At 33.8% G+C, this 19,016-nt stretch overlaps 1 protein-coding gene across 1 annotated transcript; it reads right to left on the reverse strand.

Moving 5' to 3' along the window:
• Positions 1–1,917: 1,917 nt before the first annotated feature.
• On the reverse strand, positions 1,918–13,804 carry LOC132295475 (cell division control protein 2 homolog 2-like). Its single transcript, XM_059793756.1, has 9 exons — positions 13,539–13,804; positions 10,002–10,070; positions 9,738–9,922; positions 5,715–5,835; positions 4,374–4,547; positions 3,189–3,349; positions 3,018–3,093; positions 2,838–2,912; positions 1,918–2,629 (listed from the first exon to the last, which is right to left on the reverse strand). The coding sequence occupies exons 2-9, from the start codon at positions 10,011–10,013 to the stop codon at positions 2,555–2,557; spliced, it is 879 nt and encodes a 292-aa protein (XP_059649739.1). The 5' UTR covers positions 10,014–10,070; positions 13,539–13,804; the 3' UTR covers positions 1,918–2,554.
• Between the last annotated feature and the right edge of the window lie 5,212 nt (positions 13,805–19,016).

The following is a 19,016-nucleotide window of genomic DNA, read 5'->3' on the forward strand; positions in this document are numbered from 1 at the left end:
TCTAAATTGCGAAATTCCTCTCTTTTTTCACTCTTATTTTCTGAAATCAAAATTACAAAATTCCTCTCTTTTTTGAAATTTAAACTGCAAAATTTCTCTCTTTTTTCACTTTTCTTTTTCTGAAATCTAAATTGCAAAATTTCTCTCTTTTTTTAAATTTAAACTGCAAAATTCATTGCAGAGGCTTTTAATTTGTACATTCATTTTTGGTTCCAATCGTGGGAATAAGCAAGAGGAGAGAGGGAGAGATCTTTTTCGATAAAAATGAGGGAGAGAGAACGACGTTAACATCGTTAAAATATAATGAATTTTTCTTATTTCAAATACAGTTTTTAAACTTTGGTTAATTTTTCTTATTTATACACACACAATTACATAGGCGTAACTCCATTTCCCTCCAAAATCAGAAAGAGGAGATGCTGGGTGTAGCGATTGTAAAGTGCTCTTGATCAGCCAAGCCCTCAGAACCGTTGGATGCATTTTGAATGTCATTACAACTTTTTTTTGCCATAACGAATCATGATGATCATGATTGCTACAACAATTTTTTTTTTTAATTTTTTATCGACAAATGGATTTGAAAGTAAAGAATTGGAGATTAAATAAAAATTTAAGAAAGTGAAATTACAAATTGAGAATTGTAAAGATATATCTTATGATTCTTATGTTATTTTGAAATTTACACAAAATAAACTCAAATCCGTACTTACTAATTTGTCTTTTGTTGTTCACATCTATCCTCTACTTCATTTGGAAGGAGATGAATGAAAGATTTCATTATGATAAGTCTTCCAATGCAAATAAGATTGCTACAAGTATTATTTGGGAGGTTGAAGATATTTTAGGCTTAAATTTACATGATACAATTTTTATGTTTTTCTAGCACAGGTGAAGTCAGAATTGTTTTGTTGTTGCTTTGGGTTGTTTTTGATAGGGGTATGCCCCTTTGAGTTTTATGTACATTATTGTTCATATTTATGATAAAATTTCCTCCATTTAGGAAAAAAAAAAAAAAAAAAATCGTCTTTTGTTTATGATTTTTTTTTTTTTTTTAATATTCAATTTTTATTATTCTTTTTTGTGGACTTAATTAGAATATATTGATCAAAGTACATGTACATTATTATTATAAATATATAGAGTTCCTATGCAAAGTGATTTAAAATGGCATAATGACAATAAAAATGTTCGGTAAGATTTTTTACATTTTGTATAAATACATGCTATATGATTCATTTAAAAATTTAAGAAAAGATAAAAAGAAAAGGAAAAAAGAAAAAGAAAAAATCAAATACCAAAAGTGAAAAAAGTCCTTTTTATTTGTTTTTGTTACCATAACTGAACAACTGCAGCAAAAAATTTCTAAAATTAATATAATATATAACCTTTTTTTTTTTTTTTTTTTTACAATCTTCTAAACATTACTTTTTCTTTTAAAATATTGGATTAATTTAGTTTATCAAACGTATGAATGGTTCACAATAAATCATATTACCAAAAAAATAAATAAATAAATCGACATCATTTCTCGCAAAAAAAATGTAACCTTTGATAAACACCGGTGCGGTGCCCACCAAAAAACTCTCCGATGGTAATTCCGTGATCGGAGTTCTAAAATTAAGCAAAATCTTTTGCCAATCAGTGACAGTTACGAAGGGAGGACAAAACTAAGGTTGGAAGCTGCCCCCTATAGTAATTTCAAAAGTTGGGAATTTGAGGTTGATTTGGTGCTTGGCTTTTGCTTCAGTAAATCAGCCTTCGTAATCACATTTCTGATCAATTTTGATCAATTGTGAGCAAACCCATTTGGTTTAGGGAGGAACAAAGCATTCAATTTTGGAAGATAAATGTAAGCCAATTTCTCACAACACATATATAGTTAAATGTGCATAAAGTTTAATTTTCTTTGTAATAAGCAATTCATTCATAATCAATCTGCATTCTCATGACTCGTTTGGTTTTTAGACGTATAAACGGACAAATTCTCATGTTTAGCGTCACCGAATTTTGGTGCACCCAAACATAACATTCCTGTTTTCCCAAGGGCTCCAATTAGCCTCGTTAAGCTGCTTATAAGATTCTCTAACTCTGATGAACACCATCACTGGTAAAGGAAAAAGATAAAAGCAAGACAAATAGATGAAAGCACAAAGTAGTAGTCTCTCATTCATGAGACCCCCCATTTATGTCCATTTACCTGGGAGAGGCAAATATCAGGGAGAGACCGGCTTTGTCACCACTACAAAGCACATTGAAGATGACTACGGCTCGGTAAATTTGTGGCAAAAAAAGATATAAAAGCCGAAACCAAGCATTAGCAACAATACCCTCCACCTCTGGTGTCATAATATTTCCACACAACCAAACAAGGAGAGATGATATTCCACCTACTTTTTGGTGAGATTCAAGACCTTGTTATCGTAACAGTTTCAGTAGAACAGCAGTAACGAGTGCAAGTTATGTACGCAGTTTTAATAGTGGAGGGGAAAAGAAGAATCGAGTTCCATAGATGCAGAGAGTACATGGATGAACGAACCATCCAACCATTCGGAGCTCAATTACGGAAGTATGCATGCTGAAGTGCATCAGAAGCAGTAATCCTTCTACTTGGATCCAAGATCAGCATTTTCTGCATAAAAACAACAGATAAAATTTATATGTTATATATATTCACTCGCTTTCAAAATGCAGTGACATTTTAAAACTAGATAGCTAAATTTAATGTGAGTGGTGGTGATCCTCAAATCCTTTATAATGATTAGAACCAGAAACTCCTTGTGATGTATCAGAAACAGACTAAGGTATACATATATATATATAGCAAAATCACAACTTACTGAAAGAAGATCCAATCCAACAGCTCCAACTCCAGTGGCCTCGGTTGCAAGGTTTCGTGTGACAATAGTGGGGAACTGTCGGCAGTAAGAGAAACAATTGGTGAGGACAGTGCCGTTTTTAAGATATATTCTGCGACAAGAACATCAAAGAGACAAAGCAAGCTCAAAATCCTCTATTACCGCGATCATTTTAGTAATGTAGACATATAATGAAGTCACTCCAGGCCAGGTTGCTTCAGTTGGCACACCAAACATTCTTCATACAGGAATGCAAAAGTCAATATGACTGAATGAACTTGACATGGAAAATGAATATGCACATAAAATCGGTTTGTATGAGCTATATAGCACCTGAATATTTCCATCAATACATTAAATTCAGATTGTGCTTGGAACAGAGGCTGACCAGTCACCATCTCAGCAAATATACACCCCACAGACCACATATCAACCGGAGTGGAGTAATTGGCACCAAGCAGGAGTTCGGGTGCCTTGTATGCTAAAGTTGCAACCTGGAGTGCACTTCAAAAGTATGAAAATCATAGACAATGTGATAAACAAGTTGACTCATGCTTGAATAGTTTCCTTGTAAAAGAGTATAATGTTTCTCGAGAAGTGATCAAAACAAACTACTTGATTGCTCAACATTACATTTGCAAGGGACTTCCTTTCCTAGTAAGGGACGAATCACAACCTCTAAAGTGTACTCAGTCCACCACCCAATAGCATGTTGACCCCAGAAGCAGAACCCCATATTTCTTCTAGAGAATCTCCTAATTGTTCCAGAGCAACTAGAAAGAAGCTGCTGGAAATAAGAGAAGAGAAAGAAATGAAAGCAGGCAAGAAATGCTACGATCATTTTTCTCTTATCATCCACACAACATTGAGAAAGAATGATACCAGTTATACGAAATTAATATTCGAATGTCACTTTTCTGACTACTGTGGGTTTACAAAAGACACCTAAAGGAGAACTTCCCAAATTTCTCTCGCTTGCTATGCCCACAGTCAGGACTCGGGAGAATAATCATTTTTTATTCAACTAGTTATACAATAATAGAGTATCAATGCTTCACAAAGACAATAAACATATTTGTTTTCTAAGTGGAAGAACAAATTACGCCACTCAGCCAACCCCATTCAGCTTGATCTCGACTTCCAGAGCAACATTCAGGAAGAATAACAATTTTATACAAAGTAATGTCCAAATGTCCCCAAGGGGCAATCTAGAAATGTCCCCAAGGGGCAATCTAGAAATTGCTCAGTGTTCCCCATCCCACACTAAAGATACTTTCTTTTTTGGGGGAACAATTATTTCGTTATTTTTATACATAAAAAAAAAAAAATTAAAAAAAACAAACAAACAAACAAACAAACAAAAAAAAAGGCACATCTAAATGTCTCTTAAGTTGCGGTATTCAAATTGTGCAATTTTCAAGCCTACATATCCCAGTGGCAAGTGAAAAGTTGTTTCCAAAGCAATCAGGTATACAAAAAGGACAAATACAAGGATAATGGTAATGAGCAGTGACATACCTTGCCAGTGTAGTTCCTAAGAGGAACACCAAATGCCCTGGCCAATCCAAAGTCAGCAATCTTCACTACACTGTTGCTGCCGTCTATCAGCAAATTATCAGGTTTCAAATCCCGATGGAGTATTTTATGAGAATGACAATAAGCAACACCACAGAGAATCTGAGAGAGAAAACCCTGCAGAGAGATCATGTTCGAAGGTAATCGTCATTGTCATCTCAACTAACTATCTAAAGTAACTGCAGACAAACAAAATATATAACTCTATATATATAATAATAATAATAATAATAAAATGATAAAAAAAATAAGAAAGATAAACAGGAGTATTTCGAAAACTGTATGGAGTTTCCGTCAGTGTCCTTCATTCTACTTTGTTTTTTTTCCTGGGTAAATATGGAATTTTTTTTATAGATATAAAAAAAAGAGTACAATTATCAACAAGGGCATACCCTTGGCCAACAAGCTATAACCACAGCAAACATACTTGCAAAATAACTTAGGACTATAAGTTAATCATGCATAGAGTAGGATCTGAGTTCCCCTAACTCCATGTCTGAGAGTAGCAGAACCTCTCCACAGATAGCTTGAGCAATGTGTAAAGCAGTTATTTATTGCTCCTGGTGTAGTCTCTTGTTCCTCTCATCCCATAAATACCATATAGTTGTAGCACAAATAAGTTATTGAGCCTTGTGTTTAATCCTATGTTGCACAAACCAGGCAACGAGCTGGTCTAATGTAGAGAATCGAGGCATGTTCCATCCAAGCAGGGTAGACAACCAATGCCAAACAGCCTGTGCTAGAGTACATGTGATAAACAGGTGGTCTAAATCATCCTCAGCAAGCATACAGTTATGGCATATGGCCACCATCAGCATTCCCCTTTTTTTCAAATTCGCATAAGACAACAACTTATTTTGGACTGCAAGATAACAAACCAATGATGCTCTAGGTCTGGATCCATTCCAACACACTGTGTACCAGCCCACTTCAGGGTGTTGAATCCTCCATCTATCCCACACAGTTTTAAAGAAATAACCTTCATTCTACTTTATTCACATATTACCACTCAATTTTATCAGACCATACAAAATTGAAAATATCATTAACGTGAAATTTATAAGTAAACCACCTCAAGCGTTATCATGTCACAACAATAGAAACGTGCTAGTGTCAAATAAAAAATATTTATACAATAAAGAAAAGTTTATCAATCTGTAAAAGTGAAAAGAGAAGGCCGTAAACATCTATACCATTTCATCAATGCACCAGTTTAGCTTTATTTTTAAGCTACAGACATAAGTAACCAATTTATGGAAATACATCCAAAAGGCTCTCACCCACCTTTATTTTTTGTCGATCCTTTGCAACCTCAGGATAAGATGCAATGAACTTTGATAGATCAAGGTCCAGATACTCAAAAATGAGATCCACGCCTGCCCAATTGTTTATTACCTCAAGTAACCTGTTTCCAAAGTTCCACACACATTATTATATATATATATAGAAATTCAAAAAATTAGGATGCTTTACATGTTGTCAGAAGTTCAAGAAATTAAGAAAGTTAATAGAAAGATATATAGCAGATAAATCAAACATAAGAGATTTACTAGTATTTGCAACCAATAAATTTTTAATGTATATTAAATAGATAAGGGCCTTTTTGAACTAAGGATGCACTATACTCATGAGACAATCAAGTTCTACATACATCCATCAACCAGAACAACAATTAAAAGAGAATGGAAAGTTAGCCCTCCTTAATATATTCATTTTGGTACAAGTATTTTTAGAAGTGTGATATAGCATAAAATGCCAAAAAACAAATCCAGCAATGTCTGCCTCAGTGGAAGTAGGCATCTGATGTCTCATCTTCATTCTGCTATTACAAATACTAGAAATACAAGTGATACGTTGTACTGTATGATACACAACTATCAAGAATAATATATCACAAATAATACCCACGAAAAATATAAATCATTGTATAAACACCATTTCAAAGATGATTATTATTATTTTTCTGATAAGCCATAAAAGTCCCACATGAACTAAATGGCCCCATTGAGTTCTAGATACTAGATAGCATTCTTAGGAATACATCCATCACCTCAGATGTAATGATTATTACAGAAAATGATGAAGCCTTTTATTTTCTAGATTTATAATCTTTCATTTCTAGTTCTATAAAGGCACAATGGGACCATACACCCCTTGTGAGTCATAATTTTGCCTTTGAGAATTGTGATTAATTCACCAAACATGGGGCTCATAACAACACAAGCATACACATTCGAAGTGCCCCAAGAGAAGAAAAGAGAAATAAAGCAAAAACTAAAATAAATTATCCAAGGACTAAAAACTAGCAACATTTATTGCCATCACTCACTATGCTGAAAGGAAAACAAGAATAGTTCTGGAGTTACCTCATTCTCAAGGGTTAAAATTTATGAGACTAGCTGCAAGCTTCAATGGGTAATTGAGGAAAATGAACAAAAAGAAGGAAAATGATAAAGACAACAAAATAAAATTTGTGATTTATATGATGAATTACGTGGCTATTCTATGTTGATAATTTAGGATAAATTTGTTTATTCATTTATTATATGGGAAAAAAAAAAAAAAAAATCCGATCGCAAAAAAAAATGATCCTATAAAATAAGAACAATGGTGAGGTTTTGATGAATTTGTCCAACAACAGTTGGATTCGGATCTCCACTGAAAAAGGAAAACCCTAATCATCATCATCCTTGCCTTATTCCCATATGAATACATGGATTCTCTTTCTCCATTCTTTTCTAGTACAAGACATCTCTCCTCTAATATTTAACTTTTTAAAGTCATTTCTTATGATTTCATCTCATGATAATTTCGGGTACCCTCTTTGCCTCCTACCCTTTGTGAAAATTATCCTTCCTCTCCTCACCGGTGCATATATAGATCTTCTGTGTATATGTCCATACCACCTAAGTATACTCTTTTTAATCTTGTCACTAACAGGTGCCACACCTAATTTCTCCCTCACATTTTTGAAAACCTAATCTTGCTACGTTTTCATCTTTGCACCATTACAAAATGAAAGTATATGTTTTAGGGAGATTGTACCTCCACGAGTTTCAACATCTATGTCCCCTATTATAATAATCATTTTCTGAAATGTAATATGCAAAGAATCAAGAAGATTTGAAAGGAAAAAGAAAAAAACATAGATCTTCATAGAAGGAGTCCATGTTTTGCCCTTTCATAAAATCGACAATTGTCAAGACAATTACAAGCAATTCTTGTACTGGTTTGATGTTCTTGATCGAGTGCATAACTGCATGGATATTAGTGGATGAACCATTAAGGCAGGAGAGATTGGCTGGATCAGGTGAAGGAGTCAGGCAAGATGCTGTTGAAGCAGCAATGTTCGAGGTCCGGGATGAAGTGTTGTGATGACAGAATAAATGTTGTAGCCAGAGTCAAAAGAAAGGAGTCCCGAGAAAAAGATAAGCCAAACGACATTTTCTTACTTCGTATTTGATACGTGTATCACTTCTCTAAAAAAGAATAAAGGATCAGGAAATTTTCTTTTTATAATTGTTGATGTCATTTCAAATTTTAATTTTCAAAAAGAAGATGTTCAACCATGTAAAGAAAGGTTTATATTGCAACTAAAATAATTTTTTTTAAAACCAAAAAGAAAGTACTCCCTAGATTAGAAATATTATTCATAACTAAATCAAAATCTTGCATTGCATATGCATATGCATAATCAGTCCTAGCATTTCAGGACAAGCATGGAACCAAACCTTTCACTCTGGAAACAGCACAAATGCCTAGTCCCACGAATGTAGTGTTGCAATAAATGATATATTAGCATGAGAAAACTAATCTGGCGATTTAAATGTAAGCAATTAAGTTATGTGATTAGTCTCTCAATTAAAGTAATACTTCACTGTTGGCAAAAAAATTAACTTGGTTTAATAATATTTGATTTTGGCACTTCATACATGCTCAATCAAAATATTGAGCATGTATTTTTTTTTGATAATTTCTATCTGAAGGATACGGAAAATAGATGGCCAAAAATCATTTTATAATCTGAGGTTTTTACACTTCATAGACTCAATAATATTCGTAACCGAAAAAAAAAAAATGGCATACTCAAGAAGTTAGAGGAGGTAACCATCAAACGGAAGACAAGAAAAGTCATCTAAGATGGAGGTGCAACATGTAACAAACAGTAACAGAATGCACAAATATGTGAGACTGGTTTTATTCAAGTACACGACAACCAAAAGAACAACACAAGGGGCAAAAAACTTGGATTGAGGAGGTGAGAGCAGATATGAATGCCTATGATTCTATGAATGATCTGCCATCAGATAGACCTGAGCACCTGACAAATATATATATATATATATATATAATATCTAAAGACATGTTGAAATTAAGTTTATGTTAAGTTGAATTAAGTTCAAAACCGTTTATACATAATCTAATAGTTATTGGCTACAAATCTCTGCTTATAGAACACACAAACATCATTAAAGGTAACCCCAAGGGGGTGGAATTGTTGACCAAAAACATGACTCATGGGGCCGAGGTCCTGGGTTCGACGCCTCACAGTACTACTCATTGGGGCCTGCGACGTGTCAGAAGGAGAATGATCCAACCCAAAAGGCGAGGACTCCCCTCTAAGTCAACAAAAAGAAAGGAAAAGAAAAAAGAACCATTAAAGGTACTTAGGTACTTTGCATTTTGAGTACTAATCATGTTAAGATGATAACTGGAAGACATAATTAATTTTTCATACAATATTGCTGTTGCATGGCAGGTGGCATACAATGGAGCAACCATCAACACAAACCAAGTGTATCCTAAGAATCCATAAGCAAGAAATATTATGGCATCAATAATACCTCTTATTTATTCCTTAGCATGGGGCTCTACTAAGTTTTGCATTTCATGATAAATTGTGTCATTAGGAAAGAAAATGTAATTATATTAGTAAAACGACATTATACAAGACAAATTCATTCTCTGCGTTAGGTGGACGTTTCAAAACTTCCAAAAGAAATCAACAATTAATTCACCAATTCTTAATATAGAAAAGGAGAAGGTAGTTTCCAAGCGATAGTGTAGCGAATCCATCTCCTCATTTCCTAGAAATATTAGGACGTAATTTGGTTTTCAAGTGTTTTTTTTTTTCTTTTTTATTGGTTGAGAGAGAGAAAATGTCGAGTCCTGTAACTTGCACTAAGATTCCATAACTTTCTGGACCAAATATCAATGGAAAAAAGAGAAAAAGATGTGGCAATAAGAGGAAAAACTATCAAACTTTTAAACATTACTCTTTCATCTCATACAGTAAACTAGCATTACCTGATTATATTGCCATGATTCAGTTCCTGCAAAAGTGAGATTTCTCTTATTACTGAACTGGGGACACCTTCATCTTGATCTATAAAGATAATCCTCTTCATAGCTACAGTTTTATTGGTCGCGCGTTCACGGCACTTGTAAACCACACCAAATCCGCCTTCTCCAATCTTCTCAATCAGCTGATACTGCAAATCCAACAGCATGAACAACCATTCAAGGAGACTTGGAGTAGCATCAAAATAAATTAGAAGTAAGAAACCTTACCTTAGAGTCCATTTATTAGGTCAAGCAGGACCGACACCGAAGGAAATCTGAAGTTTTTGAGCTGTAAAACTGGAAAATGGAGTTCTAATAAACGATCAATTAACAAGGGAAAATAAATGGATGTGTTAACAAATAATCAAGCTAACCCTCAAAATAGGACAGTTGATAGTCATGAAATACAAATAAATCAAGAATTTGCAAACCAGAAATCTGCATTGGGAAGAAAGAAAATAACTAATGATAAAACAAATTAACTCAGAAACTTCCAAAATTTTAACCATTACAAGTACAAAAAGAACTGAAACCAGACGTGCCAAATGGAGAAAATTAGGAGGGACATTTGACCAGAACTTAAAAGCCATAAATGCAATGAGTGGTCATCCATAATATCGAAACTCTCAGTCCTGAACAAAGTTTTCAGTGCTAGACATGCCAAAGGTAGTCATGGATGGACTAAATTGAAAAGGAAAAATAAAAAATAAGAAATTTCTAAAAATTAGTTTTTGGAATTTCTTGGATCCAACAAAGAATAAATTTCCTTTTTCCCTTTTCATTTCTAACATACACAGCTTACAAAACGGTAAACCCAAAAATCTCATTTTATTCCTTCTGCTGCAAAATATTTTACATTTTCTTTAGCCAATCACTATAGAAATCAAAACTCCAAAAGTTGCATGGTTATTAATAACTTCATTATCGCATTATACATACCAGTGTTCCTATTTCATCCTTCTTTATTTACCATTGCCCACATAGCCTCCAAAATATCTTACAAGTCTTACTAAGCAAGATGCTAAGCACCAAAAGAAACTCGTTACTGAGTCACTACACTGTTTCTTTTCTTGGTGCATCCTCTGTTTTTGCTTCACCTTCTTTTCTATTTATAAGAAACATTATTTCTTTGTGCGTCCACAGTTTTTCCTTCACTTTTTTTTCCTTCTATTTTATTCCATGCCGATGGAATGCATCTTTAAGTGAACACAACTAACAAATAATTCAATTAACTTTATAAAATAATTCACCTGATTTATCATAAGAAATAATAACAATTCCCTGACTCAAATGTTAGTAGCCTTTTTCAGCCATTTTATGACTAGTTTGCCTGTGGAAGAACCTCAAAACTTAAATTCATCACGCAGCAATGGGAAAACAGATCCTTCTTTGTACACTGTATGAGTTTAACAGAGCTTCTAACATCGAAAGTCATGTGTAACTTGAATAATAGAAATAACTTATAAACAACAAAGATTAATGGTTGGAGATATAAAAACACCAAAATGGGAATAGGAGGAGAAAATTAATAATAAAGTATCACAGTTCAGTCTGATGGTTGTTGAAATCTAATCAACTATCGTCGAATGCACTTACTTCAAGTTTTAGAACTATCTCTTCCTTTTTCTTTTTTCTAAATGTTCTTTTTCTTTTGGTAGGTAACAACAATGAAGAAAATAAACATAAAATATATATAAGTATAAAGCAGAAGAGAGCACATCCTATAGAAAAAACAAACAGCACATCTGGACAATAAAAGACAAACATCGATATACATATCTCCAATAAAGCTACATTGGCAACCAACAATGAACCAAAGAAACGATGACAACTATCTCCAAAGTCAACATAAACTACATTCTAAACCAAGTCATAGGTAGTTTCCAACTAAAACCTATTTCCTAGTTCTGATCATGATGACCGTCTAGCTCTGACTTCCTCCTTAATCCTGTAAAGCACCCTGGAGCATTTTTTTTTTTTGATAAGTAAGCACCCTGGAGCTTTTATTACTACTATTATTCATAACTTTGCAATTTATTTGTTCCAAAGATGGCAGAAGCTTTCATAGCCAATATCACTTGAACAACATTTTTTCATTACTAGTATTATTCGTAGCTCTGTGATTTATTTGTTCCAACTATGGCATACACTAACTGTGAAATCCAGAATCAGTTAAACAACAATAGTTTTATCCTTATATTTCCTGTGGACCCAACCTACTTCAGAGCCACTTCACACGAGCTTATAAATATAACAAGTTGCATAATATGTTTTCCAACAGGAGCATCTAAAAATATTATGGTTAATGGTTTCTGTAGCACCTGAATATAGTAAAAAACTAAAACTATTAATAGTTTCTGTTTCCCATACAGTCTTGTCACCCCCTAGTTGGTAGTCTTCCTCAAGGGTTGACCAAAGAATGAATACATGCACAAGAAATATCTAATTTCTACTGTCAATTCAATACCAAAAAGAATAACTCACACTTGATTATTAAGTCCACAAAGTAATCATGCTCAACAAAGTCCCCAAAGATGAGTTAAGGGGGTACTCCTATTGTGAAGCAGAGAAATTCTAGCAAATGTTCAACACAATTAACACCATCTCTCAAGATATGAGATACTATTGCAGAGAAGGGATGGCTACTTTATACATAATTACAAACTCTCTATAAAAGTTGGACCAATTTGTTGCCACTTATCTGTCTGTGCCGGCAGAACAACATAGTCCATAAAACTATCATAGAATTCCACAAGACTAGACAATAGAATACCACTCTACTCTTTGATAACTATTCATAACACATCCACATCAAAACTCCCATATGCAAACAGGGTCAATAAAATACAGTTTTCCTCACCAATTCCACAGAAATAAAGGATGCTCAAGATCGCAAAGCATATTAACTGTTTGATCATTTAAGATCAACTACTAAATTCTTCAATTATGTAGATGATAATTTCATCTCTAAAGTTGTGAATTCTATCTTCAAATGCTTCAATCGTTTACACAAGTGTATAATATTCGATCTATGCAACCTATGAAATTGTAATTTGTACGGTGAACAGATATCTCGCACATTCAAACCCATCTTTATATACTATTAAGCCACAAGCTCTGAATTCTATCTTCAAATGCTTCAATTGTTTACACAAGTGTATAATATTCCATCTATGCAACCTAAGAAATTGTAATTTGTACTGCTAATGAACATATATCTTGCACATTCGAAAGCAACTTCATATACTATTAAGCCACAAGTTCTTTAGCAACTCGTACAATCAGAATATCAGACCACGATTCAATGAAGCACAAAACAACTAGATAGTTTCTACAGAAAATCATCCTAAATATATAGAAGATTTCATACAGATCTATGCATATAGAATATATATATATATATATATATATATATATATATATAGTCGCTAGGGCTTACATAGCTTAATACAGATCTATGCATATAGAAGATGTCATATATATTTATGTATGCTTAATACAGATATATGCTTACATAGCTTATATATCTGTGCACGCACAAGCTTCAGACATACATAGCAATCAAGAGATCGTAGGGATCTGACAAAGCTCAAGCTTAACAAAAATTAAAACTAAGATACTATAATTGAAATTGAAATTGAAGATTTAATAGAAATTGAAGATATAATTGAAATTGAAGATGATTCGTGTCTGTGAAAGTGTCTGTAGAAGCGTGTGTTTAGAGAGGGAGAGAGAGAGAGAGGAGAGAGGAGAGAGAGAGTTTACTTGAAGAAACAGTGACGATCACCGGTTTTGCCCTAATTTCCCGATTGTTTCTGAAATCGAACTAGAGTTGCAGACAGAGTTTCAAAGTGAAAATTTGGTGAAATGAGGAGAGAGAATCTTGTTTATACGCACAAAAACAGAGGCGTAACTGCATTTCCCTCCAAAATCTATAAGAGGAGATACTGGGTGTGGCACTTGTACAGTGCTCTCCATCATCCAACCTCCCAGCACCGTTTGATATAACATCCGTACAGTCCCTCTCCATCATCCAACCTGTTATCACCTTTGAATGTAGCACTTCTATGGTGCTTCTTTGACCGCTCTTTTTTCCTTCCAACCGAATATAGTGTGTGGGTAAGTTTAGTTTATTAATTCTTTAAATTCTGTCTTTTTATTTTTATAATCGTGGACGGCAAGGCGAACTTGCGCGCTCCTCAACTAATTCCACAAAGCGGCCCTGAAGTTAATAACCGAATAAGCCGAGTAACCTTGTGGAGACTCGAACTAGTAACCAATGGAGAGCAAACCCAAGACATGCCCAGCTAAACTACGTGATTAACTCAAGGTCTCTTATAAAATGCAATTTCTATTTTTTTTTTTTTTTTTTTTGTGGACCTATTTAGAAATACATTGATCAATGTGCAATTTATATTATATCTATACTTATTAATATTAAAAGTACAAAAATTTTGAAACTATAAATAAATTGGTAATATTTGTTACATTTTGCATAATTATAATTACACATATGTGTTTAGTTATTAAAAAAAAGACCCAATTTCAAAAGCAAAAAAGAAAAAATTATTTTTATTTTATGTTTTTGTTACATAGCTGAACAACTGTAGCCATTTTTTTCCTTTTAAAATCAATATAACATACAACATTACTTTTTGTTTTTTACAATCTTTCAAACATTACTTTTTTGTTTTTAATTATTGCACAACAAATTTAGTTATCAAAGTGTTCATGGTTCAAGAATAAAAAGAAATTTTCTACCTTGTATAAAATAAAAAATGTAAAGTAGAAGCTATGACAAAATGAAGGGACACTTAATAGAATTTTCGCCGCCGGGGTGGGGGGAGTCTTGAAAGTTCGTTTGTGGGCTTAGTTCAGACTCTGATAATTAATAACAAATTTCGTTTGAACTCGGTTTAAGCTCGTGTTCAAGATCACTTTGACATATTTATGAACTTATATGAGCCTATACAAATTTATGTTCCTGATCCTATATAAGCATATGTTTGTGAATATATTGATAAGTATAAGCAAATATTTATGAAGATATAGGAGCTACACGAGCTCATATTTATGAGCTTAGGCAAGCTAACATTAATAATGTTTAGGACCAACTCGTTTATCAAATCCTGAAAATTGACCTCTAACTCGGCCTATTTGTATAATAAACAAGTAGCCTGAGTCAAGCTAGGAATAACTTGGTTGTAATGACCCAGATTTTTCGGATAAATTTTTTCCGTTGTCTTTTCCCTTCTGAGTTTGGTTTCTTGTCGATTAGTGTCGTCTCGAGTGCTCTGGAGTGATTTCCGAGACTCTTTTATGTGGATTGACAACTTCCTTTGAGGACCGAGTCAGTTCCGCATTTTTCATTTTTCGACACTATTCACTTTTTGTCTTTTCCCTACTTTGTCTTTTTTCCTATTTCGTCCTTTCCTCGTTGTCACTTTGTTTGCGTAACCACTCTTCTTGTGTTCGGAGTTAGTTTTTGACTTCACGTATCTTCATCTTGAGTGGTTTCCATGAAATACGTATCTTCACTTTTGCAAGAAAGTACTCTGGTTGCTCCCGATGTCCATAGAGGCGTGGATGCACAATTCTTTGGAATTATTTTCTTTTTTTGGGGTGTTTTTCATAAATATATTTTGAAGATATTTTATTTCAGGGGCATCTAAGAAAATATCTTTTGGAAGATATTTCATTCTGGGGCAGTTTCGTCGTTAACCCTTTTTGTAGGGGCCATTGTGCAATTAATGAAAATTATTGCAAAATATCTCGTCTGGAGCCTGGATCCTCGTATGAGATTCATTTCCACTTTTTGTTGACTCGTAAATTCATAGAATTTCCTTCTGGTCGTTTTTCTCCAGTTTCAGGGTTTCTGGCCCCGGTTTGCGCCAAACTTGTTTTGGGCATAACTTTCTGTACGGGACTCGGTTTTTGACGCCGTTTCTTCCGTTGTTCATTTTTCTCATTTTGAATCCTTTTTGTTCATGGAGTTTTTCTGTTTGAGCGCTTTTTCTCAAAATCCACTTTTCCGAACCCGGCGGGGCCCTTTCGGAACACTTTTTGAGACTTACTATAAATATGGGACTTAAGAACAAAAAAAATTAGATTTCTTCTTCTTCTTCCTCTCCCATGGCCGGCCAAGCTCCCTCCCATAGCTGCCACTTTCTCTCTCCTCCTTTGATCCACTTTTCTTTGATGAAAAGTCTTTGGCCTTGACGTTTAATGCTTGCCTTGACGCCGTGCACCTTTTCCCCTTATTAGAAACCATTTCTGACCAAATTTTAAGTTCGGGATTGAGGTCAAGTTTGGATTTTCATGGGGCTTCTTGGGGGTTCATGTAAATCGTGTTGTCCCCGACAAAACCTTGAAGTTTCATCGGATTCGGAACCGTTTCATTTCGGTAGGGATTTAAGATTTCATCTCAAATGGAGGTAGGGAATGTTTTAGGATTGTTTGTGTGTTGTATTGAGTGTTTTCCATGATTATATAACTCATATGTATGCCTTGTATCAAATCTAGAAAGTTAGTATTATTTATTTCTTTGTGTACGATTTAAATTTCAAGGATGTGTATAGCTTAGATTTGAATTATGGCATGATGATAAATTAAGCTTTAATATGTTTGTTAACATATATTAAATAGGGATTATTTGAATAAGAGTTGAGCTTTTTAATTAATATTTTTCTTTTGTGAAAGATAAATTTCCATGGCCGTACCTTGCATGAAATGAACTTGTAGTATGCTTTTAAATTAAGTCTAAGCATGTTTGTTAACATACTTTAATTTGAGAGCATTTGGATAAGTATGAAAATCTAGAGACTTTAATTAAAATGATTAATTAAAATCTATTTAATGGTTCCTTTAACTTAATTAAGTTTTGACTTGATATTTGAGATGACTAGGACTTGTATACTAGTATACTAGTATATGTTAATATGGGACCATTTTATGTTGTTTTAGAATTTAAGGATTTGATTATCATGATTTAATTAAATTCCATTTGTTATTCAATTGGCCTAATCAAGTTTTGGAATTGGTATATGCAATGACCATGCTATGTTGTTTAACATGTGTAATTTGAGGCCATTTGGTTGAGAATTGCAACTTAGAGGAATTAATTAGTTTACTTGATTAAATTCCGTTTCTATTGCATTATGGATTTAAATCATGTGTTTGACGTTGATTGTATATCTAAAGTATGATTTTAGACTTGTAATGAATTTATGAGATTACGTTTCAATATTGGATTATCTTGTTATAGCGTGTAACGAGTTGCACACTGAAGATTCGACATGTGATGTAATTATAGCGCGTAACGAATCGCGTTTTGAAGATTCGACATTTTTCATCTTATAGTAGTTGTGGATTTAGAGCATGTATTGTGTGGTTACAAACTACTTGTGTATGGAATGTGGTTTCGTATATATATAAGTTGTTAACTTATTTATTTTGGAGTCACTTGGGACATGGTTACTATGATATGGCTAAAGTTCGGCTTTAGTGCGGGAGGTATGAGTTCTCCCCAATTGAGATAGTGCGCATTTAGGGTGGTTTTTCTTGCGGGTTAGTGCCCGAAATAACCATTAACCTCGGCAGAATTCTGAGTCTAGATGTCCAAGTCTTCCATTATTTATTTTCACATTCAATTCCAAGTTAGCAATCATGTTTATATTATGACTTGTGGTTTTGGCTATTGGCGATTTTGATGTTGTTAAGTACATCCATGCTTTATGATCTTTGTAGATTTTGATGTTGCCAAGTACATCCATGTTTTATACAAATCATTTTAATGTTGTTAAGTACATTCATGTTCATGATTTTTAATAAATCATTGTGAGCTTTTATTGTTGTTAAGTACATTCTTGTTTTATGATTTTAATGAATCATTATAAGCTTTTGATGATGTCAAGTACATTCATGTTGTGTTGTTCAACTGTAAAGTAGGAATGATCCTATAGATTCATTTAGAACATAAACGTTAGGTGGCATGATCACTTATGTCGTTTTCGTTCTTTAGATTTCAAATTAATGACTTTGAGAATCTATGTTGTTGCTTGGTGTAAGTATGCTCCTATGTTGTAACTTTGTGTAAGCATGACCCTATGTTGCTAAAATCGCATGAATGAGGTGATTGATGCTAGAAATGATCTTAGGTAGCTAGGATGTTCCTTGAGTCTCACCTTTGACATAGACGTTAGGTGGAATGAACCACAATAATTAATCATGCAAACTTGTAAAACGTAGGTCGATGCATGCTCATTTCCTACGAGTAGCTTTATGGTACTCACCCCTACGATACTGGGGCATACTTCAGGTACAGGATTCAAGGTTAGAGATTCTCAACATGCTTGGATGATTTGGGAACTTGAAGGATTCAATTCTTGTGAAGGTTGGCTTGAAAAGCCATTTGTAACCTTATATGTCAAATGTGTATATTTGCTTCTAGACTTGTAACGTGTGCCGTAGCATACTTTTTGATTCTCATTTTATGTTTATGACATGAGGCCAATGGCCAAACTCCTTTTGAAATTACATTTATGTCATGGATGTTAATTTTTGCTTTCAATGAGAACATATGGAAAACCATGCGTTTTAGTATGCTATTTTGTACCGGAGCATGCATTGTGTATGAACTTCTTCCATTAGCATTCATTTAACATACATGAAGTGTGGCCAAGGGCCAAACGGCATTTCAAAACCATTTCATGATTTTAGGTTTCAAGTTTTCATTCCAAACTTCATTTTTGGCATTTTGGCCGTTGGGGGGTCATATTTTGCTTCGGCCATATTTTTGAGCCGTGGACCATTGTAGCACATCTTATTAGGTAAGTTACGTTTGTGTGCATGGTCGTTTCAGGACAAAGCTTCTTCTTTGGTAAAATGAGCCTCCAACGGACTCATTTTACACTTTTGTTGCATATTTTGACCTAAGGGTATTTTGAATTTCTTTTGGGAAATAAATTCCATTCTTCACATCGTCATTTAGAAAATGTGATTTTAGGGGGGGTTTCTTCTTCGTGTTTTTCCAGAAAATACCATCTTGGCATCGGAAATCGCACACGAAGTTCAGCTCTCAGTTTTTAAATTTAGCACCTTTTTGGACCCTCTGGACCAGTTTTCTTGAGAGGGAATTTTGGGCATTTCACTTTTCGTATTTTACAATTTTCCTTTAATGTTATGTAGAAAACTCAATTTTGAGGGGGGTTTCTTCTTTGCGTTTTCCCAGAAAATGTCATCTTG

This window comes from Cornus florida, unplaced genomic scaffold (assembly GCF_030987335.1).
Source record: "Cornus florida cultivar Cherokee Brave unplaced genomic scaffold, ASM3098733v1 CherokeeBrave_3.0.0_Hap2_Chr02, whole genome shotgun sequence".
In the NCBI taxonomy this organism is placed as follows: domain Eukaryota; kingdom Viridiplantae; phylum Streptophyta; class Magnoliopsida; order Cornales; family Cornaceae; genus Cornus; species Cornus florida.